Genomic DNA, 25,743 nt, shown 5'->3' on the forward strand with positions numbered 1-25,743 from the left:
CCCTCCCCATTCCCATAGCAACCCTCCGGCCAAGGGTACGTGGGGGAGGGATCACCCGTATGTTGGTAGGTCACGCACATTCCTCTTTACCAAGATGGCGGCCAGCCCCTCGGTCTCGTACCCAGCATAGGCTTCGCTGCGGGCCTACTAGAGGTAAAGCCGGCTCTGCGCCTGGTGGCGCCGGCCGCGCGGGAGGGCGGCGGGGGATGGGGAGCGCCTCAGGTAAGCGAGTCGAGGGCGCGGGCCCGGCTTTGCGACTGGGCGCGTTCCGCTGCCTCCAACAAGATGGCGGCAGCAGAGAGACGGGCTCTGCAGGCGGAATGTCTAGCGAGCGCCCGGCTCTGCTCTATGGTCTCGGCCTTTCCGATTGGCGCGGGGTGGGCCACGTGCCGCCGGGGTGCTCCCTCCCTCCCCACCCCCTTTGCCCCATCGAGACGGGGTGAGGGGGCCGTGCGGAGGGGCGCGCTTTGCCGCCCGCCGCCGTTTCCTCTGGCAGCGGCCGCCCCGCGCTGCGTCGGCGGGGGGGAGCGCTCCGGTGCCAGCCGGGGAGCGGACAAAAAACATGAGTCATGCCCCGCTTCCCGTGCCTGCGGCGGCCGCTCTCCGGCCCGCGAGTCAACCGGGGGTGTTCCCAGGCCGGCCCCTGGGAGACGGGGCTGAGGCTCGTACGCCTCCGGCCGTGACAGCACAGATGCGGTCGCCTTCCCTCCCCCTTCGGCTTGGTGGCAGATCCCGGCCTATGTCCCGAGGCCCGGTCTGCTTCGGACTCTTAAGAGTTCGAGCTTGAGTGTAATAGTGTCCTCTTGCACCGTTGGTGGGCCTGGAAGCTGAGGCTCTGGGCATGGACTGCTCTGAAGAAGGGTTTCTGCCTCAGCTGTGGCTCTTCCGGTAGAGCCAGCAGCCTCTGTGTGATGGAGGGGAAATTCTGTCTCTTTACTGAACTGCTCTCTAGTCCTGTAGTATGGTTTTATTGCAGGTTATTTATAGAACAAGGTGATCCGGGAATCAAGCAGAACTGAAGAGGGTTAAGTGTGGGTAGTTTGTGATCCTTGGGTCCAGCTTGGCTATAGCTAAAGCGGCTTGACACATGATAAGTTGTGCTTCCTGTGCTGGCCTTCCCCAAACAGTAGGAAGGATTCCCAACTGACAAGAGCAATTCCTTCCACTGAAAGACTCGCAAGAGAGCAAGTCATGCTGGGAATGTTAGTTCACTCATAACTGATGAGATCCAAGGTCCTTGAATTCACAGCTCTAGTTTAGAATTTTAATCCAAATTCACAACTCTGTGGCTGGGAAGTGAAAATTAGAGACATTCTAATGTCTCTAATTAGAGACAAGGATTTTGAAGTAGTCAGTTCTTTTCCTAAATTGTTGTGTAATAACAGAGAAAATTCTGCATGCTGATATGTGCTGTATTGCTTTGTTGTGTGTTTTCTGTTTAGTAAGGCAAGTGAAGCTGTTGCCCAATGATGTAGTCTCCATTTTTCCTACTGCTGCTATCCAAATGCTACGCAATTGTTTTCAGTTATAAGACAATTTAACAGATAGTATAATGTCTTCTCCCTCCCCCCCAACTAGACTGGAGAGTGGTGTTTCAGGTATCGTTTCATAGGTGGATTGGACATCCCTCCCTCTGGTACAGGAATATACATCAAGAGGCGAGGCAGGAAAGGAAGCAGTAACATAACTTGTAAGCTGTAGCTGTGTCTGCTAGAGCTCTGTGTGTCCTGCTAGAGCTCTGTGTGTCCAACCCTTTGCCTGTTTAGATTTAAACTGTTAGAAAAAGCTGCCTTCCTGTTTGTATGTGGATTGTCATGCAGCATAGCCCAAATCATAGGCAGGGCCACCCATACACTCAAGCCACAAAGAACCCCCAACTTTTTCCTTCCAAAAAAGTCCACAGTAGTACAGTTTTTTCACAGATCAGAATGACAGGCACAGGAAAAGCTCTCACTAGGTGTGGAGGTAACAGTATCTGGAGGCCTGTAAGTGTAGAGTGGAAGAGGCAGTGTAACCATTGAGTCTGAGCTTTGCCACTGTGCAAGATATAGTAAGCCTAGATCATTCTCAGCAGTTTTCTAAGTGGCTTCTAAGAAGCAGTTAAGATTGCTCTGTGTTTGTCCTATATAAATTGTTCTGGTGTTTCGCTCCTGATTGTGTGACACGCACTCCTGTCTCCTCCTTCATTGCAAGTTAAGCTGATTTCTTGTCGTTTTCTTTCCCTTCTCTCCCCCAATTCTGCCTGAAAAGGTGAAAAAATTATGACACTACTTCTTACGTGTTAAAGGTTGTTACGTTCCCCACTTTTTCATTGGTGTCGCTTCTCTAGACTAGGATGATCAAGGAAGAGGTGGGGGGAAAGGGAAGAGATTTCCTCTTAATCTGGAATTGGATCATAACGTTATAATTATGTTATGTAGCATAATGGTAACAATAGTAACTTAATTTTGGGAGGATAAGAGCAGTTGTTCTTGGTCAAGTAGCTAGTCTTTTTTCCAGTTCACATTAAGTTGCTTCTGAAGACAGTATGGTCTGAAGAGAACCATAGAAGAGAGACCTTGTAACCCTGGATTTTGTAGCTGCTATCGGTGTGGAGAGCCATCCCAGACAAGCCAGCCTGTGCAGTTCACACGTTTTCAAAGACAATTGGGATGTTTTATCAGTTACAATATTTCATCTGATACTGCTTTTCCCAAAACATACTCTTCCCTTTGCATATAGAAGCATGTTAAGCTGGTACAAATGCATTTAGGATTGTGCTACTGTGAGAATTCAGGTAGTTCACCCAGGTCACTACCAGTCAGATGGTTAGAGTAGCCAGCAGTGGCACTAAGACCAGTCCAGGGTGTTCAAACTGAATGCGGGTGTGTGGTTGAAAAAGTTAATTCACCATGACTGGGAGGTTATCTGACAATTAGAGCCATGGGTTTCTGTAGAATATCAGATTTATGTGAAAATGTTGTTTCTCTTTTAAAAAAAAGGTCACTCAACAATGGTTCAACTTTGTTTTGTATTCAAGAATTCTACAGAAGGAAATTCTCGGGCCTATACTGTGCAGAGCTTATAAAATGAACCTTAAATCAAAATAGCAAGACTCTGGCAAGTGTCCTCATGAGTGTTTTGAAACTGGCAAGCAGTAAAGACAGGGTCTGGACACTACCTTCGCACTTTCTTTGCCGCCAGAAAGAAAGAAGTTACAGATCAGTTGGTCTCCTCCATAGCAGGAGTAAGCACCCAAACATAGCCTGGCAAGACACCTTAACAAGAAATAGAAGCCTTTTAGCGTCCTGTGGATCAAGCACAATAATAGCCTCCTCTCTGTAGCATTACCCTTTTGGAAATGCTGTTATAATCTTGACAAAGACATGCAACGCTGAAGAAGTTGCGACAGGGGTTTTTAAAGTGGGCTGAAAGGCACATTCACCCAGGATGGAACGCGTCTAACTTGTCCAGGAGCACGTTACTGAGAGGCCCAGAGCCTGAACTTTTGCAGCCTGGGTCTGTGCAAGAATTAAGTAGGTGTTATTTGTATTAAAATATGAAAACAGATAAAGAAGAGATAGGAAAGTAAAACCCAGCTGCAGGATTAGTCCTCTAGAGGTTCCGCTTCCTACTTACCCTAACCTTGAAAGAAGAGAGCATTAGGTTATACTGTGTAGCATGGTGGGGTTTGCTGGTGGTTTTTGTTTTGCTTATTGTTTTTTTCTGGGGCTTTGGTCTAGAAGCTATTCCAGTGGAGCCTGTGTTACCAGGAGGCTGTGGTATTTATTGTGGGCCATGAGACTGGATTTGGAGTGGAAGGGAGGGTCCTGGTCAGTAGGACCTATTGGGGGAGGGACTGCAGAGGAGCTCGAGAGACACGCAGACCTAGTCTCTGGACCCCAGGTGCTCATGCTAGGCTGGCAATTAAGGCGAGAGTCTAGTGTCTCGAGTTCAGGGCATGTTTCAAGAGCTCTCTTCATTTTAGAAATTCCTAGTTTTAGAAGAACAATTTTGGGTTACAAGCTTATCCTGGGTGTGGAATTATACCTGAGAGAATTCACCATGTGGCTTTATATGTAGCTGTCCTTTAGCTTTAAATGAAAGGCTGTTTATGTCCTAAAAATCTGCTATTAAAATCTTGTGATTTACATTACCATTTTAAATGGAAAAGTCCTGCATGCCTAATGATTGTAGTGACCTTTTTCCCCATCTTCCTCCTGTGAACTCATGTTGTCCCATAGCTCTCATGGTGTGACTTCAATGGAAGAGAATCGGGGAGTCTGGTTGAAAAAAGGTGTATCAATAAACAAGGAGGAAAAGTTCTAGCCAAAGCAGGGGGAAAAGCTTCTTTATTTAGAATATTTTACATGTATAGAAGACTTTGGGTTGCTAGAAGGTTTATGTGTTTAAGGTTTTAATTCTAACAAGGAAAGGTAGTCAGCCTGTGATGAGTGTTCTGCGTTTATTTTGTTTCATAAGAAACTTGTGTATGTTAAAGCCAAAGTGGTTCTTTTTTCCATCATTTAGGTGATCTAAAGGTGTTTCTACCTACACAAGCTCAAGTATTTTCCCAGCAGTCTCACAGAAATACAAGTACCCTTTCTAGCAGCTACCATATAATACAGATACTTTTCTTTGAACTTGCTGGTTGACGTAGCTTGTCTCTCACGACTGGTTCCATTTTGTTGAATCTTGCATCTGGTAGATCTTTCAAGCTTTGAAGTTGCCAACTAATATTTTGCAAATTATTACTAGATATATTAGCATGTAAATAACTTGGGTACATTTATACCTCGCAGTGCTAATTTCTTGACTTCAGCTGATTCAAAAACCCATTTGGTTTAATCTCAGTGTACTGTAACTTTGTTTTGTGTCTGTGTGTTCCTGTGTTTTGGGGAGGGCTAAATAGGTAGCTTCTGCAGAGAAGGCAGAGGGTATGCATTTATGTACGTGTTTGTATATAAGAAAGCCAGTTGGATTTCTGCTTACTGCTCTAAATAAAGCAAAATGGTAGTGCTGTTTAGAGGGGGGAGGGGGGAGAAAAACTTGATGTTACGCTTACGGTCCTAGCAACGCTCTCGCCTCAGTGAAGTCTCTTTAATTGCACTTTTGGCAATTGTTGGACTTGGGAAGAAACCTCTGGCCCCAGCAGGAGCAGGAAATGGCCCCAGTGCCAGGAGTAGGTTCCTGAGTGGAGCCCAAGGGGCAGGCAGGTGGAGCAGGGCAGTCTTGGTCCAGTGGCCATAGGGGTGCGGAGGGCTGACCTTGGTCACAGCTGCTTGTACCACAGGAGCTGGCCACGTTGCTGAGGCAGCGATGGAAGCATGTCACTCTTTTGTGAGGAGCAGCGGTTGAGGCAAGGAGCTATGTCCAGCTAGAGTCACAAAAGAGGTGCTTGTGAAGCAGCTAGCAGAAAACACAGGGTGAAACCCGAGAGAAAAGATGGACCACAAAAGGCTTGGTTAGAGGAAGTCATAATGAGTTTAACTTCAATGGAAAAACAGCACTGGAATAAGGGAAGGGATTGGTTCAGTAGCTGTAAGACACCAAGAAATGATAATTCACAGGAAAAGTTTTGCCTTTGAGAGGATTAAATAGCACAGTAATATTCATGCGACCTCCCTTAAATGACGCAGTTTAATTTAATTGTAAAGTAAAATATTTACTTGTTGATGCAAAATGGTGGTAGTACCAGATTCTCTTACACTTAGCAGCACAGCATCTGGAACTGTTTTCCAGCAACAGTTTTGTCGCCTTTTCTAAAGATTTTTCACTGATGAGAAGGAACCATTTGGAAAAAGTTTTGGGATGGAACTGATAGATTTATTTCACATTAATGGAAGAAAAGAAGACAAACACCCAAACAAACAAAAAAACTCAGAACCAACAAACAGAATTCCGCAAGTGACTTGCTTTAAACATATGTCACAAATCTGGTAAAAGCATCCACACATACAACTTGTGTGTACACCATACCTTTTACCTGCATAGGAAATATCTGTGATTGAAAATTTCTGGAAGCGAGTGCTGGTATCATGACAGTTGATACTCATGTGCTGTAGCTATGCATTTAGTAGTCCGATATCCCAGCAACTAACTGGATTTTAAGGAGGGAAGAGTTAGAACCCTGTAGTGTTTTGACTATTCAGCTCGGAGGTGGCAGGACCCAGCCTTGTCCCTGTGTTATTAAGTTGATAATTGCTTGTTGGGGTCTCTGTCAAAGCCCATAAAAGTGCTGTCTGACCCATACGTATCTGGACTCTGGTTTTAAAGGAAGGCTAGCAGTGTCATATCTCACAGTAAATGTAATGAGGCAGGTATGGCTAGCTTTCATAAAGCTAACCTCTGGCATATTTTTCATCGGGGATTGGATGACTGGAATAATCTTGTATCATTCAAATGCCAGGCTTAGTTTAGAGTATTGGCACATAGCATGGGCATCACTGCCCTGTCCCGTTTACCCCATCCCCGCTAGTTTTGGTTGACTGGTATTTCAAAGGTTTTGCAGTGGGTTGTCTGAAAAATCAGTAAAGACCTTTTTTTAGAGGAGTGCGGAACACCTTGACATCCATTGCTCAATTTGGGTGGTACCACTTGCTGGTACTCTTCCTGTTGTTTCTGGTACTGTGTTTCTGTCTATCCCTACATTTCTGGCACTGAGAATTAAACTGGATATTTTACAAAATAAACTGGATATTTGCCAAAGATGAGTGACAAACAAAGCGGAGGCCTGGCTGTGTGGCAGGAACAGGGAAGTCGGGCATGGGATGGATACTTGGGCCGGGTTAGGAAAAAGGAGGAGAGTAAGGGTCAGAGTTGATGCAAGGAAGATTTCCCCACTGGCAGGGACAGTGGCAAAGCCAGAGAAAGCCCCAGTGGGGCAAAAGGCCAGGAGCTTGGTTGGCCAGAGGCCTTGGACTTGTTGCTGCTTGTCCCAGCTGCAGCCTTGGGTGGGGAGTGGGGGTGTTTGTGTCTCTCCAGTGGGCACTGGAGACTGTGTGGGCAGTCTGACCTCCCCTGCCCTTCCCAGAGAGGGGAGCGGGGCTCTGCTCTTTGCAAACTAGGCCCTGACTGTTTCCATTGCATGGTAGAAAGTAAGTTTGCTGTTATCTCTGTTCAAGTGATAAAGCTGAACGTAAACCTGTGTTGGAGCAGTTGAAAGGAAAGCTGAGAAGAGCAACTCACAGAGCAGGCAGGGTGAGAGTACGGATGGGAATACGTTATGGTTGGCCTGTTATTGCATATGCTTTTGTTTTCAAAATGAATATTTCAGCAGTTGGCATAGCCTGCTGGGATTTAGGCGCATGGTCTTACAAGGACCCTTGAAATCTCTGGAGAATAGCAAGCTGTGGATATGTGACTTGCTTAAAAGTAGAGCTGGTTAAGTAGCATTGAGGAAACTTAAAAGTAAAGTTCTACACCTGCTCTTATAAATAGTTTCATGAAATTAAAATACTGAGTTGATGGCAGCAGAGTTGCAACTAAAAATGAGTATTTAGAGCAGTTTAGAAATTCTTGGAAATTTAAGAAATGTTCACCCCTCTATTTTATTTGAAAACTCATATTGCTCGGGGCACTATTCTGTTAATCCAAAAGACAATAACAATGTGTGGGTGGAGAACTGTACGGCATGAGAAATCAAAGCAAAAAATTTGTACCTAAAATGACACACGTACCCTTCTAGCTCAGCCCAGAGATGAGCAGGGACTGGACATGAGATGGGACTGGAAATGATTCAGTTATGAAAAGAGGTTTTAAGCATAAAATAATATTATTTGTAACAATTAGTGGAAATAGTTTTACTCTAATAGTTTCTCGCTATCTCTCTCTCTCTTCTTTCATAGCAGGCTTAGAGTGGCCTTGCAGATTTGGAAGAGAAGACTGTCTGGTTTTTTTACTGTCAGTTTAGATCACCATGATGTAATTCTAACACATGAAGAGCCTTTTGCTTGGCTTAGTAGAGATTAGGAATTAGTGCTTGTCTGTGGATATGTTGAGCCCCTGTTGCATGTGCTATGAATAGGACAAAGGGAAGGCTGTGCTTAAATAGTGAGGGTCCTATCATCGCTTTTAGAAACTGGCAGTTGGAATCAGATATTTACTCTAATGACTTTTCAGAGGAATTGTTGCCAAACTGAAGAATTTTTTTTCAATTTTAAGTTGTTCCTTCTCTCTCCAAACAAAGTACTAGCCTCCCTGCAAGTTTAATTATTTTATTCTTTCGAAGTTTTTGTTTGTCGCAATAAGGCTAACTTTTCTGGGTTACATTTATAACTGCTTATTGTAACTGAAAGATAGAAATAAAGAAAAAAAATTAGAAAATTGGAGAGTCTTGTGAAGCCATGTGACTTGGGGAACTGGAACTCGGAGGAAAACATACCAGGCACATAGAAAGTTTATAAAAATGGAACTCAGGCATTCTCTTAAGTCTTTGTTATCCAATAAAGATTAGTAACCGAGGAATCTTTAAAATCTTTCAAGAAGCCGTGAACAACCTTGCTTAGGTTTTTCTGTGCAATACCTAGAATCAAAGTAGCTAAGCAAGATTAAAAAAAAAAAAAAAAACAAAACAGACAAAAATAAATGTCTATTTACAGTCTCTATGCTTAAGTTGCAAATTGTCCCCCTGCTCCCCTGAAAAATGTCATGAGATGTCTCATTTAGTTTGCCACTTTTTTTTTCATTTGCTGTATATATTTACCTAATTGAGTCTCTGTCAAAACAAGTGTTTGTCATCTTTATAAACTGCCATAACAGGTCCTTAAATTCTGCTGTGCAAAACATCACCGTAAGAGTACCAGTAGGAGGGTCTTAGGGGGCATGGTGACAGGTTCAAGATAAGGGGCACGGTCAGCTTTGAACTTTCTAAATATATGACAGTTAATGTGAAAAAGGGTAAGTTTAGGGCTTGCAAGTCCCTTGCCTTTCCAAGCTACGTGATATGTAGTGCAAGAGAGCTTCTGGCAACATCTCTTAAAAACAAAACAAAATTGCCACACGTTCATTTTATATCGCAGGTGCCAAGGGAGAGGGAACAAGAGACACTGAAAAGGTAAACAAAACGAACTCCAACCTAGTAGCCAAAGGAGGGTGAAGCGAAAGTTTTCTTTTGAAGAACAGAAAGGAAATGGTGTGTGCTTTGTTCTGCAGTATCTCCACAATCCTCACTTCTTGGGTAACTGTGATATTTAACTGCAAGTATCCAAGCAGGCTTTGGGAAGTAGCTCTCAGCTAATTATTTGTGGAAGACTTTGTTTCTTCTGTAGTGCAGGTTGAACAGAGAACAGTGCTGCAGCACCACTCTGAAAGCACCTGTGTATGATGAGCACACAGTGTGGTGGTAATTTAAATTAAAAAGCAAGTTCAGATCAGCATAAAGAGCCAAAATTGAATTTAAAGGTTCTGACTGCAAGTAAGAAACCTTTTTCACTGTTAGGATAGTCAGGTGTTAGAATAGGTTGCCCAGAAAGTTTGTGCAGCTTTGAAGGTTTTCAAGACCTGACTGAAGAAAGCCCTGAATGCCCTGGTCTGACCGTGCTTTGAGCAGGAGGTTGGACTAGAGACCCCAGAGACTTGGACCTCCAGCTTGTTGTCAGATGTCCTGAATTTCTGTGATTTCTTTCACTTCTGCTACTCTGTGCTGTTGCCACTTTCTGGGCAATATATCGGGAATCTTTGTTTTCTGAATCTCTTTTCCCGTTCTTGAGTCAAATCAGTGTTTTGCTTTACTGTGAAACTGTAAAACAACACCGGAAGATACTTTATTTCACTTTGTCCCTCATGTTTAAAAAGTATTCCTCTTCAAAGACTCCCCAAGGCCAAGAACCTGAAATTTGCTTCTACTTTGACAACCTTTTAAATTCCTAAATTTGCCTGTAGCCATCTCCGAAATACACGTGGGAAATTCACCTCAATCATTCTTGGTCTGAATGTATTACTTCTGTTTTCATCTAATTCCATTTTATCTACTCCATTTTATCTTATTTGAAATCCTAACTTCTCCTGAAAGCCAAGTTCATGTTAAATAATCAGATTTCTCTCCCAGTGTAAGTGGAAGGACGGACTCTGACCTGTCGTCTGTGGCTTCCTTTTGCTTTGCTTTCACATTGATTTTATTAAACTGTCCATTGACTTTCTTCCTCATCTCTGAAATGGCATTTGTTTTGCTATAGCACCAAGGATCACAGGGTTCTGAACAACCTGAAATGAAATAATGAGTCCACAGAGTAAACCAAGACTGCTGTGTGTACACAGCCAGGGCAACCAAGAGGATTTCACCGGTCAATTCACCAAATCAGCAGCAAAACTAAGAGTAGAGCTCGAGTCTCTTGACTGGTTTGTCTACATTAACCAGTAAATCGAGTTTTCTCACAGTGTCCCTGTGTAAAACATGCATATCTACCCCTTAACTAGCAGCTTTTCCTCTCTCTGCAGTCAGAGGGCTTGAAGCTACTTGTTCACACTAGAACTCTGTCCACACCAGTAAGTTGCTCCTGTTCTTCCTATGTATTTTGCTTGCCCCTTTTTATAAAGCACCCTGTGATAGTCTAGGAAGAGCAGTGTATATATTGTTTGCTAGCTGACAGTTGCATAATTTTATTGTCAGTGTGCCCAGGAAATAAGTCTTTTAAACAACCATTTGGCCTGAGGGGCCTGCTGAGGTTTGTTACCTTCCTTCAATGTCTGGTCAGCTCTTCTGCTTGTGCCAGAGAATTGCCCTTGATGAACAATGTAGGTTTACCAGGAGAAAGGCAAGTGGTGTTGCACTCCCCTGGGACCTCTTATTTATACCACCTAGGTCTCATGCGAGACAAACACATGCAGTCATTCATCTTCCTTCCGTCTCCTTCCCTTCTTCACAATGTGACTAAATAGTTGGAGTTGGGCTTGGGTAGACTTTTCTCTTTCTACCAGCAGTTCTCTACTTGGGTATTTACAGTGGGCCTCTGAAGATGGTGGGCTTGCATTAAGTACAGCCGAGGGGCAGAACTTAGCCTACAGAATAATTTCTTCCTAGTACTGATGTGTGAATGGGGAAGAGAGGTGCCTACTTGTGTGTCCCTGGAACTTTCCTTCCTCATGGCAAATAAAGAAGATCTGGTCTCAAAGTCACTGAGACATAAGCAACATGAACTCATGTTCAGTCATTTTTTATGATGAAACTTTTTGCATCCTCTTAGCAGAAACATCTATATAATTTGATCCTTAATTTAAATTTAATAGAGGTTTTCCTGTAGAAATAAAAGCATTCTATTGGAAGATCCCATGGCAAGCCATAGCGATAGCTTTAGAGCTGAGGGGTGTATCTTGCTTGCTTTGGCTGAGAACCCAAGTACTCTCTGGCATAGGAGTGCCCTGCGTCCCGAATCCTCTTCCACTTCTTCTAGTATGATCCAAAGCATTCCCCTACCCCTTTTCTCTTCATGCCACTGGCGAGGGATGTGCTAAAGGGGATACTTTCAGGGGCAGTTCTTTTGTGGTGTTCTCTGACTTCAGTGTGTGGATAAGCACCCAGAGTACAAAAACAGTGCTTATTTGTACAGTTTTAGAAATCTGGAGTTATATTTAACAGGAAATAAAGTCACAGCACACACTCTTTGGAGCATACCTGGGTTGCTTTCCAAATAAGGCTTGCAGTTTCTGGCAGGAAAAATAGGGATCTCTTGTAACAACAGAAAATAAGAACAGGCTAGAAGAAATCCTTTGCAAAATCCTAGCTCAGCTGAGGGTGAATGTACCAGGAAAGACCAACCTTTTTGTGGTCTTTGCTCCAGTGGTTTAAGGAGCTGAAAGTTTCCTCTCCCTTCTCCAAGAGTCCTAGGGTGGTGTGATTATGGAAAGCTTCTTAACTCCTCAACCTTTGCTTTCACACTGGTGAACATGTGTTCCAAAAAACCCAAACCTGTTCAGTGTTAGTTTTATCTCTGTGTACGTTTCATATTTTTGCTGGTCCCATTTCTGTGTCCTCCCTCAGACTGGTGATATGAGCTGCCAATTTGCTAAGCCATGGAAACTCTGTATTGCCCAAGCCTTCACCCTTTCTATCGCACACTGGTGCTCTTTTTGAGAGGCTTCCTTTTCAGTTGTTCTCACAAGTAATGAAACCAGGGTCTGTCATAATGCTGCCAAAATATGGGATGCTAGAGGGAGAAGGGCAGGTTAGTGTTTGGGGTTGGGTACCTTCTTCTGTCTCCTTTCCCCTCAGCTACCAAAAATTCCTATGCCTGGCTTCTAAAGGAGCCATTTTACACACATCTCCATGACAAGCAGCCCCTGCAGGCCTCTCTCTGCCCCTACCCCATTGCCTTATTGAAGAAGAGGGATGGGGTGGGATGCTGATGGTCAATGTTGTGCTGACAGGAGGAGCGGCAGGTTGCAACAGGCCTCCTGGCATCCTCTACATGTGCTTTTGTCCATGTGCAGGACACTTCTGTACTTACTGAATGTGGGAGGAAAGGTGAGCTCTCCCCCCCCACACGCACCCTCTTCCCCCATGGAAGATCTTCCTCTAAGGAGAACAGCCAGTGACAGGTTTCCTTCAGCAGAAGCCAGTATTTGAGGGTGGCACACAGTGGATGTGCTAGGCCTTCCAGTAACTTCTGGGCCTGGCAGGCTTCCCTCCCGCCACTTGCAGCTGCAAATAAAGGAAGAGCTACAGAAACATGCAGGGAAGATTCCCTCTTAAACAGTCCTGGAGAGGAAGCTGTGATAAAAGCCAGAAATCCATAATGTCCTAGCAACACCACATAGACAAAACAGGAGAGGGGCATATGGTTGTCCCATAGGCACAAGGTGGCATGTCCCCACAGAGGGCCCCTGCTGAACAGGATAATAAGATGGAGTTGAGGGAGAAGGATGCTGGTGCTTCAATAAGATGCTCTAGGCTGGGGGTTGCGATGCTCCTCTGGTCCCCCAGCACAGGGGATCGCAGTACTTACCCATGTCAGAGTAATTGGATGCAGTGAAGTTAGAGCTTTGAAAGGAGGCTGCTCGCTTTGCGCTGGGGAGATAAGCAGGAGGGAGCAAAAGCACCAGAAAAGCATTATGCACCTCTAGCGAGGTTCAGAGTGCTAGGCTCCAAGTCCCAAATTACAACCCCCAGCACTCCCAGCTGCTGCCTGGAAGCAGAAGTTTTCAAAGTCTGGAGATGCTGTGGTTTGCCCAGGTCGCCAAAGCTCTGCTTTTGCATGAGCCAGCTCTGTCTCAGTAGGCACCGACCTGCTTGTGTGTGTCTTATGTCTTATGTGGATGCTGCTGGCATCCACAGCCTACATGGTTTTTGTCAGCAGAGCCTGAGCCAGCTCTTGGAGCGTATATGACGTGGCAGCAGTGGTTGCTGTCTTTCTGTGCGGCAGCCCTGTGCTTGGAGCAGTACCCTGCATCCTCGCAGAGACCGACAGACTTTTTCAGGAGAGGCCGGGGCAGGGAGAGATGGATCATCGTGGTGCCTGGGCAGGGTGTCAACTTTTGACGACTGTTCTCCTCCCTTTGACATACTTCCCGATTTCACCCACAAGTGTATTTTTATTTACAGTGATGAACTTTTTGACACAAACAATTTAAGAGCTTTAATGATGTTGTCCCAGTCACAGGAGAGGCTTTCTCACTGGGGAAATCTCCTACTCTTCTTCAATAACAATAAGTAATCATAATTTTACTTAAGGCTAAATACCATCCATGTTTCCATAAATACATCACACGAATATCTCTAAAAATGACTGCATGTAATCAAAAGCAGTTATTCCAAAGACCTCACATTTCTGCGGTCAGAGCTCCACCAAGCAGCTTCTTGCATTTAGTTTGCCAGGGTCTGGGAGAGAGCAGGGTGTGAATGAGAAAACCAGTCACTAAATGCAAGTTATGAATGATGAGGAAAATTAATCCTGTGTAGGAAAATGGGCAGAGACTGAGCTAACGCAAAAATCAGTTCCAATTACATGTATTTTTACACTGATGTGATGCTTTTTTCCTCAGTTCCCTGAGGGTGCAGGGCTAATAATTAAAAACATCTATATGGCACAAACTTTAATAAACATCCTCTCTGCAGAAAAGCAGAGTATTGTGCTTGCTGGCTTGCCTTTCCCCTCCTTCACTCTTCTCCATTTCCAAATAGAGATTGGAATAAGGAGAGGGGCTCTTTTTTTTTTTTTTTTTTTTTGGGGGGGGGGGGGGGGGAGGTTTTTTTTTAATCTTGCTCTTACCTGGCCCCTTCTCCTGTCTGCAATCTCAGCATCGGGTAGCTGCTGCTTTGGCACAGACTGTGCAGAAGGAGGGGGAACAACTGGCCTGCTGGGGCTGGAGCCTCAGTGTCCCTCTCCACTTGTGGGACTGGGCAGAAGCCCCAGGTGTTTGCTGCTCTCCAGTGCCAGCCGTGGTTTTAAGACCGATCAGAGCCCTCATGAGCCACTCCAGCTCGTTAACCCTGCGTGAAACTGGCCTCAGCCGAATCAAGTCCGTAATTCTCAGCTCTGGGGAGCTGAACGAGACCGCAGAGGGGCTCGGGCCGGCGCTGGGAACAGTCAGCTGTGGGGGCTCGGTTCTGTGGCACCTCTAGCCCTCGCATCCCCCGGAGTTGCCGGGCCACGGACGGAAGGCGCTTTCTGCACGTTAATCCGTTGTTTAAGGGAAAAGGCGGCCGGGGGCTTTTCCGCAGGTGTCAGCCTGAGGCGGGGAGCGGGTGGTGGCTGGGCCCCCGGGGCGCGCAGCGCGGATGGAAGCCACTCGCGGCTCTCCTCACTCGCCGTGAAGTCCCGTGGGCCAGGCCGGGCCGGGCGGCGGGAGCCGGGCCGTCGCCAGAGCTGCGGGCTCCCGGGCCGGGCCGCAGCTCCGCTCCGCCGGGCAGGCGCCCCCGGCAGCGCGGGGCACGCGTGGCGGGCCGGCCCCGCCGGGAAGGGGCATGTCCCGCTGACGTGCGGGCCGGGGATTGGCAGCGGCCCGGCCTATATAGGCGCCGGGGCGGGCGCCGCGCTGCTCTCCCAGGAGCGCTCCGGTTCTCCAGCAGGGCGGGCGAGCGGGTACCGGCCGGAGTGAGTCACGGGGAAGGGGGGGCGGCCCCTCCGCCGAGGCGCCGAGGCTGGGGGAGCGGCCCGGCCCGGCGCGGCCTCGTTTCCTCCCCCTGGGCACCGACGTGTCCGCGCCGCCGGGAAACTCTGGGCCGACTTCCCGCCGGCCGGGCCGGGCAAAGTCCGGCGGGGGCCGCTCGGTGAAGGAGACACTCGGGGCAGCCGGCGGCAGGAGGGTGGGAGTTCGGCCCCGGCGGCGCGGCCTCGGCCGATGCCAACACGGCTGTGCCGGCCGGCAGCAGCTGTCGGGTAACGCTGGCGTGCGGCGCCGTCCTGGGGCCGGGCTGATGGGTACGCTGGGCCCCGCGGGTGCGCGGGGAGGGGGCGGCCCGGGCCGGGGCGCGGCGTGGTCCCTCTCGGTGGGAGAAGAGGGATAGCGGCGCGGGTCGGGGTGGCTCCACGTCGTCCCCGGCGGTCGGAGGGTTTGCGCCTGGTAGGAGCCAAAACGGTCGGCGGCGGGCGTTCGTCCAAGCGCTGGATCAGCCCGCGGAACGCCGGCGGCAGGCAGCCTTCCCCCGGGTCGCGGGGGCTGAGTGGCTCCGCTCCTGTCGTGACTAGAGAGGCGAGCGCCCCGGTCCCGCTCCCTGGGCCACTGGCGGGGGCGAGTGGGCGCCGGGAAGGTGCTAACTTGGGGCAGGACGTGCCAGCCCAGACCCGCGCCCGCCTTGCTGCCGCCACTGGCAGCTTTCCGGCGACTGCGGAGTCGTGCTCGGGGGCTGTCACCGGGCCCCCCGCGGGATCACTTTTTCCCTGCTTGTGTGAGGCGGCTGCCCCCGGCCTGCAGCCCGGAGGACCGCGCCGGGCTGGGGCTGCCGCAGCCCCCACCCCGCGGCGCCTGCCGTGCTCCCGGCCCCGTTCCCCCACGGGCCGGGGGGGGGACGTCCGTGGCGTCCCGTGGCGTCCGCGCACGACGCCGCCACCCTCCCGCTCAGCCCCGCGTGGGGGGCGCGAGTGATAGCGGGGCCCGGCCGGGCCCTTTAAGGGCGCCGCCCCGCCCCGCTGCCCCGCCCCGCCCCCGGTGCCGGTAGTGCTGAGGTGGCGCTGGCAGCTCCGCCTGCCCCAGCCTGGCCTGGCCTGGGCCGCGGGGCTCGGCGGCTCCCCTGCCTCGGCCTTGCGCGGCCGGGAATGGTGGGGGGAAGCGGAGGGGTGCCTCTCCGCCTGGCTCCGGCGGCGTGCCCGCTGCCCGTGCCGTTGTCCCGCGGAAGGCGGGCGCTGCCCGAGGGGCGCGGTGGCGGCACAGGCCCGGGCGGGCTTCGGCGCTGCCTGCCGCACGCGGGATGCGCTCCCCGATGCAGGCTGCCCCTATCGGTGCGCGGCCGTAGAAGCCTTGTCCCGGGCCCGGTGAGAAGCACTGCCGGGGCCTGCCCTGCTCGGGGCCGGCCAGGAGGACACGGGCGGGTGCACGTTGTCGTTGGCTGGGCTCTGGTGAGCGGCTGGGCCGGCACAAAACACCTCCTGTCCAAGGGCGGGAAGTGACGGTCAGGAAGATGGCGGGTCATGGCATTAAGCGGAAGAGTAAATACAGGGGATAGGTCATGTGTAAGTTTGGCTAAGACACCAGTTGCATTGCGCTCTCAGATGTACTACTTCAGGAATCAGTGCGAAGGGAAAGACTCCGTCCTGCCACACAGCAGCTGTCCACCTGTGTGATGCCCCCCAAAATCAAGGGGTCTGGGCCTTTAATGTATGGGAGAGCCAGTCGATTTTCAGAAAACAAGTATTTCCATGTATGACCACTCATCTACCAAGAGATCACCGTGCCCTGTATGAACATCTGACAGAGGACAGTGGCTGCCACAACCAGCCCAGCCCTGTTGCTGTGTGCAGTCCTAGCTGCATCTGATTTTAGTCACCTGGATTAACAAAATGCTAATATTTTTATTAAATACAGTTTTAAATAACACATAACTGACGTTTCTGTCCACAAGTACTGATTGTATTGGCACTGTAACTCATGACTTTGCTTTTGTTTCTCTTCATACAAATGTTTCCCATGTGGTTAGGTCTGGCCCTTGCTGGAGGTTATTTTTAGGATGATTTTGTTCTCTTTATTTTAAGTGCACTCTAAACTTCTGAAACTTCTTTTGGCACACAAAGCCAGTGCTACAGACGGTGTATAAGCTAGGCAGTTTAAAACCTGTTGACCCAGTCAGCTGCACGCTAGCATGACGTAGCTGTAACCTTAGTTTCAAAACCTAAAGTGGGAAGTCAGGGAGGTGTAGGCTCCAAATGTGATGCCTGAGCTGCTGGTTTAAAATATTGTGATGGCCGCCTCTGATTTTGGCCAGAGATGAATCCCTGAGACCTACAATATGAACCCTTGAGGCCTACAAGACTAAGAGCATTTGTTCTTAGCTTGCTGTATGGGTGACAAAGCAGAAATTTATATGGATAAATGCTGCCCGTAGATTTCTCTTTGAATGTCTAGCTGTTCTCTGAGATGGAGGCTTCAAGGAAGATCTCTGCAGCTGGTGTGGACACAGTGAAACCAGCAGCTGTGCCTTGAGGTCATGGCTCTCAGGCAGGTGCTATACTGGGTGTCATTCACTGACTTCTCATCCTTACCCTCCTCCTCTAAGGAGTAGAGCATATGCAAGATGAGCCAGGTGGTGCTTTCCTGAGAAATTAGAGTTATAAGCACATCCATGCTGTTAGCAAGGCTCTAGCCAGACCTTGGCAGCTGCTTGTGATGCCTAGGATGCCTCTCGCTCCTGACCTCTTTCATGTGCATCTTGCTGTGAGGTGGTGGCACCCTCAATAGCAACCCAACGGGCTGGAGGAACTGATGCTGAGTCTGCAGGCCTTGCCAAAATAGTCTGGGAGAGGTGCTGTGCTGCTAACGCACTTTCCTTGGTTCTGCAGCAGCTTGAGCTGCACGGTCATGTACCGTGGACACGTAGCCATGTGTTACACCATGGTGTAAACATGGACAGCAAGGAGAGCTCTGGTATTTCTCTGAGAGCAGATTACTAGCCACCCTTTCATGTATACCAGCAAATGCCTTGCAGAGCCTCTGCATGCTGCAACAGCTGTGCTTCAGACAGTATGGCTGGCTGGCTGTCCTGGTAGCTGCCACCTCGTAGTAGCAGATCATTACAGGATTAATTGCAACATTAGCTCTATTGCTTTGATGGCACAGGTGGTGTTGCCTTGTGCCTGATAATAGGCGTGTTGAAGTAGGGAAAAATACTCTGGCCTTCACTGAGGTGCAGATCAGGCCTCTATGGCCCAGTTGCATTACTGCTCTCCTTGTTCTTCCCTCCTTTCCTTCTGCCTCTATCGCCTTCCCTTACTGTGTCACAACATAAGCGCCATGTGAGACACCAAATCAGCAACGCTGTGTTTTGGGGAGTCTTTTCTGGCACATTGGGAGGTCAGAAATGGCAACTGTCAGTTTACTGAAAAGTGTCAGAGTTTGCTGTTCAGAAGAAGGTCCAAGCAGCACTGCAGGGTTTGTGTGGGAGAAGAACCTCTCGGACCATGAGCAGTCAGAGGCACTGGATTTTAGGAGAGTGCAAGCCCTGCAAGAGCATGCATAACCACTGGGGGGGACTGCAGGTGTGGGGAACTGTTGTACATCTGGTGTAGTGTGTACTCTACTGGCTTTCATGTTTTGACTTATGTTCTAAACACTTTTTCAGTAAATCTGCAGATCCAGATGCAGGAAATGCAAAGCTCCCACCAACAGCATATATTTTTTCCTGGTTCCATCTTGCGTATGCATTTAAAATAGTCCACATAAACCAGCGTAGGTTTGGTTCTTCCGACTTGCAGACTTAGGCCTGGAGACAGAGTTCAGTGCCTGGTGCATGGTCTTATTACAATAAAAAAATGAAGAGGTGGACTGGCCCGCAGCTGTGTGTGGATAGCCCTGAGTATTTGCCTTAGTTTGTGAGGACGTCTATGTTGATTCACCCAATCTCCACTAATGTACATTCCTAACTTCTGACAGATGGCAGTGTTGTTGGCAGGTTTTCAGGTTGTTAGTCTCCTCTGACTAGATGTTGATGCTCTTGCTTACAACCCTGAAATTTCATGTCTATCTTGCACATCTGTTACTAATTGGCTGTCTTTTTGCCTGATACTGGATGACTGTTCTTGTAGTCAGTATGATGAAAGGGTAGCTACCCCAGGCTTCCTGCTGTGAGGTTTAAGTAGATAGTGATGTTGCCTGTAGCTCTAGTAAAACATGACAGGTAAAGTATGGTGAGATGTGACTCCGTATGAGAACATTTTGGATAGGGTGCAAGTTTGAAACACCGTACAGGCGGTGCTCTTTTGAAAGTTACAGTAATGGGGGTGTCGTGTTTTCCTGTTGTCTTGGAGCAGTCACATAATTTTTTTTTTTTTTTTTCCAATAAAGCAAAAGCTGGCAGGCTGACAAACAGGCAGCTTACAGGACGGACTCTCTGGCTACTGACCATTTAGCTGGTAAGTTCTTCTTTTGGGAGAGCCAAAGATCTTGCTGTTGCTGAGCTTGTTTATCAGAGTGGCTTTCTGAGTGTACCCCTAAGTCAGCGGGAGTTCAGGCACCTAAATAAGTCTTTTTCAGGAAGAGGCACCTGGGCCATTTTTGTTTTCTCTTCAGGGTTACACAATGGTCTTGGATTGACTATCCGGACTTTCAGATACTCATTTAAAAATTGCACACTGTTAATAAATGAGAGATTAATTAGAGTATGCTATAACAACTTCTGGTGTTCCCCTTTCCAGTGACCTTCTTAGGTTGCACTTCCTCTGCCTTCTTAATGAGGAGCTCTGGTTTTGGTGACCACTGTGCTGTGAGGAAATATCCCCCCGAGTTCCTATCTGGTTCAGCAAGAGAACTGGGCAGCTGACTGGCACTGTAGGTGCTTTTCAAGAGGCTGACTGGAAAACTGCTCAGTAACATACTTTGTCTTCCTGGAGTGACTTTTGTACATCTTGAATGGTGTTGGTAATAGCGCTGCCACCTCTGTCTCTTCCAGTGGCATACCCGGATTGTGTGTGGGTGGGAAGTCGACAATGAGCTCCGTGGCAGTTTTGACCCAGGAGAGCTTCGCTGAACACCGCAGCGGCCTGGCTCAGCAGCAGGTGAAAGGTGAGAAAACACAGTTGAGTTCCTGTGATGTGCCTCTAAATACAGACTGCACAGGCAAAGTTCCTTGCTGTTACCCAAGCTCACTCCATGCATCCCACCTACTGCAGTCTGTGCTGTGCTGAGGTCAGTTGTGCACTACTACTAATCCTACTACAGTTACATGCCTGTGGAGCAGCCAAGTCTGGAGCACAAGTCATTTGCTCTCCCTTGTTAGTGGTGCCTAAATACAATTGCACTGCCTATGAATGCATTTCTGTGGGGAGAGCATCTCATTTACCCTGTTTGCTTCACCCCAGTTACAGCTTTAAACTCTGAAGAAGAGAATGATCCTCCAACCTACAAGGAAGCCTTCCCTCCGCTCCCTGAGAAAGCACCATGTTTGGAAGCTGCCCAGGAACCTGCTGGGCCCTGGAGTAAAATCCGACCAATAAAGGCTTCTGTCATCACTCAGGTTGGTGGGAGTGGGTGTCTTATCTCCCTCCAAAAAGTAGGTGAAGTGAAGCTTTCCCTGGAGTATGAAATCCATAGTGTGTCAGATTGACAGCCTCTTTGCCGTACTTTCCCCTGGGGCATGAGGAGGACTGCAGCTGAGAGCTAGAACTGCTCTGGAGGGGAGGGATGTATTGGAAAACTGTCCAGAAAAAGTTCTGCATCCCTGTTCCACAAATAGCTGGAGCACACCTGAAGGGAGGATTGCAGAATTCAAGTAGTGAGTGCTAATCCATTAAAGTATTCCCCCTACAGCTTAGCACTTTAGCCTGCCTGACGTACTTTAGGAAGATACCCAGTGTGGGACAGACTGCCTGCTGCAGTGCTCTGACACTTTCCCTGATCGCTGCTGGTGTCTCCACTGGAAAGGCTGATGGGTTGCGCAAACCTGGGAACTTAGTATGCCAGTGAAGTCCTGTATGGCAAGAAGAGAGGGAGGCACTGGCAATCAAAAGCATACTGGCTGCTTACTGTCCCCTTCTTTTATCTGTCCTGTGGCTGAGCAGGTGTTTCATGTGCCACTGGAGGAGAGGAAATACAAGGACATGAATCAGTTTGGAGAAGGCGAGCAGGCCAAGATCTGCCTTGACATCATGCAGAAGACAGGAGCTCACCTGGAGCTGTCTCTCGCAAAGGACCAGGGCCTTTCGATCATGGTCTCTGGCAAGCTGGAAGCAGTCATGAAGGCTCGGAAGGAGATTGTCGCTCGGCTGCAGACTCAGGTGAGGGCACCTGTTTCTCACTTCATCTTTGCTCTTCCCCAAGACTCGCAAATGCTTTGAGACCCTTGGGTGTGTATGCTTATAAGCCAAGGAGGTGTTATTAGATGACTAATTCAGCTTTGCCATGTATTTTCAAAGCACACAATTGGCAATTTGGAATGCAAATGAGGCTTAAAATAGAGTTCAAAGCTAATTACAGGCCATGGTGTTGCATGAAGGGTGGAGTCTGCAATCTCTGAACACTTGAATTGCAAACAGTGACTTTGTGCTGAGGTGCTGGTGCCAGAGGCGGTGCAGGTCCCTCACACAAAGCTAGTAGTGTGTGAGAATGGGACTGTGCTTTCTCTGAAGTCCTTCAGAGGAGACTGTGGAGGGATGGGAGAAAGAAAAGTAGAGAAGAGGAAGTCCTGCTGAAAGCTTCAGGCCAGGGTTCTGGATTGTGTAACTCAAGCCACACTGGTAAGGAGCCACAGCCCCATTATTTCAGTTGCTTCTCCTTTCAGTCCTCTAGGTTTTAATTTCTTGCCTTCAGATTCTTGATTCATAATCAAGATGGTAGTTCTTGTTAGGATATATCACGGCCAGGTGTCATAGTGTGTTTTAAAGTGTAATGTCAAAGGTAGTTAATGCAATAGTTAATACCATGTCTGCTTAGTGCTGTTCAGCCCACATGCCATACCCTGCCAGAGGGAAGAGAAAGGGACAAACCCTAGATAATGTGCATCTGAAAAAATAGTTCAGGTCATACTGCCACAGGTCCATGACCCACTGTCCTCAAATATACTTCCTACTGCCCTGGCCCCAGGTCTGAAAGGTGTGTCTGTATTCCAACTTCTCCTAGGCTTGGCTGGCTTCAGTACAGGGACACAGAGTTGAAGAGTCACAGCAAGTGATCTTTTTCTGACACCCACCCCCCTTGTAGCTTGAATTTTAAGTGTCTAATTACTGTTAGTAGTTAACATATTCACAGGGATTGAGAGCATGGTAGCAATCATAAGCTACCAGGTCCATAAAAACTCAGTGAGAAGGGAAGAAGTCAGGAATCCCTGTTACAAACCAGCCCTTTAATGGTAGATTGAGAGAAGCTCTTGGGACCCCTTTTCCAAGAGGGGCCTTCTAGAAGCAGTCCCAGGAGCAGCATGTGCTACATTGAAGACAACTTAGCACTTAGTAGTGGTAAGCATCTGCTAGCTGTCTGCCTGCTGGAATAGGTTTCTGGTGTTGAATTTCTGTTTCCTAGGAGTCAGACTGTGATTCTTGTTCTCTGTAGCCTTGGCAGCAGATGTCAATGTTCAGATAAACTCCACCCATGAGCCATCGTCTCAGTTGCTGTCTGGTACTGCTCCAGTTCTTATACTGGAGGATAGGCACCTCCTCGTCTGTGCCTAAAGGCCTTTGCTAATTCAGAGTACTAGTCCTGTGCAAAGAGAAGGGTTTTGAGAGAAAGGTGGGTTTAGACTCCTGGTATACAGACACCATAGATTAACTCTTCTGGTACAGTGTCAGTCCCCAGACAGAATGTGCTGGGAAGGCATTGTGTTCGGTGCTCAGTGGTACCACTAAGCAGCATGTAACTTGCTTTCCCTGGCTCTGTTCCTGTGGATCTGCCAGTGCAGGCAAGGGTTCTTACAGATGCTTGGTTCCTGTGTTGCAGGCTTCAGCGACAGTTGCCATCCCCAAGGAGCACCACCGTTTTGTCATTGGAAAGAATGGCGAGAAGCTGCAGGACCTGGAGCTCAAAACTGCAACCAAAATCCAGATCCCCCGCCCGGATGACCCCAGCAACCAGATCAAGATCACCGGCACTAAAGAAGGGATTGAGAAGGCCCGACATGAGATCCTGCTTATCTCTGCTGAGCAGGTACTTCAGTACTGCTTCAGATCTTTCTCATGGCATTAGCTGGACAGACGTTTTGCTTCTCCATGGTATATTAGATGTTTGTAGGCACCATGGCCACAGTCAGTGGCTAATATGGTAGTCTGAATGGAGACATATGCTGTGCCACTGGCTGTATGAGCACCGCTGCCAAGTTCTGCAACTTCTGGTTCTCCATTTTGTCCATCTCTGAAGTCAGATAAGCGTGTTTCATATTTGAAGTGAACCATATTAGGTGCCAGCTGAGATAAGGCAGGAAATTACAGAGGTGACTATCGTAAATCAGTAGCAGCAACAGCAGTATTTGTAGATTGAAAGGGATGGAGGTCTACAAGCCTGCAAATTGAAAAAGGTGCTTGGGCCAGAGTGTCAAGCAAGACAGCACTGGGAACTTAGCTGTGTCTGGCAGAGACTGTAATATGGAGGGCAGTTGCCACCAAGATCTGTTCTGGGCTCTTCTAGGATAAGCGTGCTGTGGAGCGGCTGGATGTGGAGAAAGTGTACCACCCCTTCATTGCTGGCCCTTACAACAAGCTGGTGAGCGAGCTCATGCAGGACACAGGGACACGCATCAACATTCCTCCACCCAGCGTCAACAAGACAGAGATAGTCTTCACAGGAGAAAAGGAGCAGCTAGCCCAGGCCGTGGCTCGTGTTAAGAAGATCTATGAGGAGAAGGTATAGATAGTCCATAAAGGTCCCCATCTTCCCCCCACCTGCTCATAGTCCCTCTTCCCTTCTTGTTCTACTTTTGTGCACCCCTCTGTTGCATCCTCCTCACGTCAGCTCTGGCTCAGCAGCCCTTGCAGTGTATGGCCCTGGATCTTACCATTTCCTCACTCAGCAGAGTGGGACTTGGGATGATACTACCAAGGAGATTTCTCGCTTTTCTGTGTCTTGGGAATTAGCAGACCACAAAGAGCTCCCCTGTTTCACACAGGTGCTACTGAGGAAGGAATTGTGAAGTCTACAGTGGTGGCCAGCTAACAGTATCAAAGTTACTACATAAGTAGAAGTTGCTGAAGAGTGAATTTCACTCCAGTGTATTTTCCACAGCCAACATTGCTGTGAATATCCTTGTTGTGAGTTGTTGGGCTGTTTTTCTTCATGGTTAGGTCTGTATTTGTACCAGTCTGGATTTCAACAGAGATAATCAGCTTATAGCCTAGTAGCCTACATGGTGTTGCATTACAAGTGCTGCCTGGGGGACAGCTGGGTGTTGAGCCCTGTTGTGCAAGAGTGTGTGTGTGTGTATGTGGTCTCTTCTGTGTAGTGTCCCAGGGAGCTTGACACAGAATACTAGTTTTGTACTTCACCTGTGAATTTTTGAGCACAAGGCTTTCTGTAGGCAGGGGCCCAAAGGGTACTAGGGTACTACAGAACCACTGTGCTCGCCTTTGCTTTGCTCTTTCCTGGGTGCAGAGTTTCACTGCATCTTGTGCCTCTTCCTTTCACTTGTTGTCCTTCCCTGTCCCCTTGTGATTGATGCCCCAGTGCCTCTGCCCCTACAGAAAAAGAAGACTACTACCATTGCAGTGGAGGTGAAGAAGTCCCAGCACAAGTATGTCATTGGCCCCAAGGGGAATTCCCTGCAGGAGATCTTGGAGAAAACTGGAGTCTCTGTCGAGATCCCACCCACTGACAGTAGCTCGGAGACGGTGATACTGCGAGGCGAGCCTGAAAAGCTTGGGCAAGCATTGACTGAAGTCTATGCAAAGGTACTGATGAGAAGGACTAGGGCCTTCTGTGAAAGTCCCATAAAGATACATCCGTGAGCACTGACAGGTGTAGGGGGGGTGGTATCTTGCTGGGCTGTTAGAGGTGCAGCTTATAAGTCAGTAATGAGGGTGCAACATGGGAATTGGAACTGAATTTTTGTGAAGACCTCTTCCAGTCTGCCCACAAAACAGCTTCTCTGTTTTTCTGTCTCTCAGGCCAACAGTTTTACCGTCTCCTCAGTCTCTGCCCCCTCTTGGCTTCATCGTTTCATTATTGGAAAGAAAGGACAAAACCTGGCCAAAATAACTCAGCAGATGCCAAAGGTATGGATGAGCTGGTTAGCTTAGCACCCTCTGATGTAGAATATGGTTTAGTCCAGATCACTCTTTGTAGAAGAGAGAAATGTATTCTAGCATGGGTAAAACCAGGGAGGAAATGACACAGATCTTAATGTTAAGGGGAGCCTCTCTCTTACTGCTGCGAACACTACTCATCTATGGTATTTTCATGGGTTGAGCCCTTCGAAGGAAGCTTTATGTGGTACTATTTTGAGAATCATGTAGTAGGATACCTACAAATGCTGACTTCAACGAGGCTTCTCCCTTGTGAGTTAGAGAAAGGCTAGGTAACTTCACCAGATCCCTTGCAGACTCCAGGACAGCACCAAAGCCTCGGCCTCTAGACATTGTGATATGGCCTGAATTTTAAGTTACCTACTTCTGAAACCATAGGAATGATGTGTGTACTTTGTGGGAAGGAAACCATCTCTTAGTGGCAGGGATTGATGGTGTAGGCCTGACTAACAGCATTGAC

At 48.3% G+C, this 25,743-nt stretch overlaps 1 protein-coding gene across 4 annotated transcripts in view; it reads left to right on the top strand.

The window, feature by feature from the left end:
* The first annotated feature begins 4 nt into the window (after positions 1–4).
* Positions 5–25,743, top strand: part of HDLBP (high density lipoprotein binding protein) — a 40,714-nt gene continuing 14,975 nt past the window's right edge. Inside the window, exons 1-9 of one of the 4 annotated variants that reach the window (XM_075507792.1) lie at positions 5–153; positions 19,408–19,475; positions 20,012–20,124; positions 20,421–20,575; positions 21,120–21,335; positions 22,990–23,196; positions 23,674–23,889; positions 24,723–24,929; positions 25,146–25,253. In XM_075507792.1, coding sequence (XP_075363907.1) covers positions 20,049–20,124; positions 20,421–20,575; positions 21,120–21,335; positions 22,990–23,196; positions 23,674–23,889; positions 24,723–24,929; positions 25,146–25,253 — 1,185 coding nt within the window. In that variant the 5' untranslated portion in view covers positions 5–153; positions 19,408–19,475; positions 20,012–20,048. Of the gene's footprint in view, positions 154–14,917; positions 15,009–15,119; positions 15,294–15,315; positions 15,336–19,407; positions 19,476–20,011; positions 20,125–20,420; positions 20,576–21,119; positions 21,336–22,989; positions 23,197–23,673; positions 23,890–24,722; positions 24,930–25,145; positions 25,254–25,743 lie in introns of those variants that run through there. The other 3 variants (XM_075507793.1, XM_075507794.1, XM_075507795.1) reach the window with 3 other exon arrangements.

Source organism: Mycteria americana, chromosome 7, assembly GCF_035582795.1.
Source record: "Mycteria americana isolate JAX WOST 10 ecotype Jacksonville Zoo and Gardens chromosome 7, USCA_MyAme_1.0, whole genome shotgun sequence".
NCBI lineage: Eukaryota > Metazoa > Chordata > Aves > Ciconiiformes > Ciconiidae > Mycteria > Mycteria americana.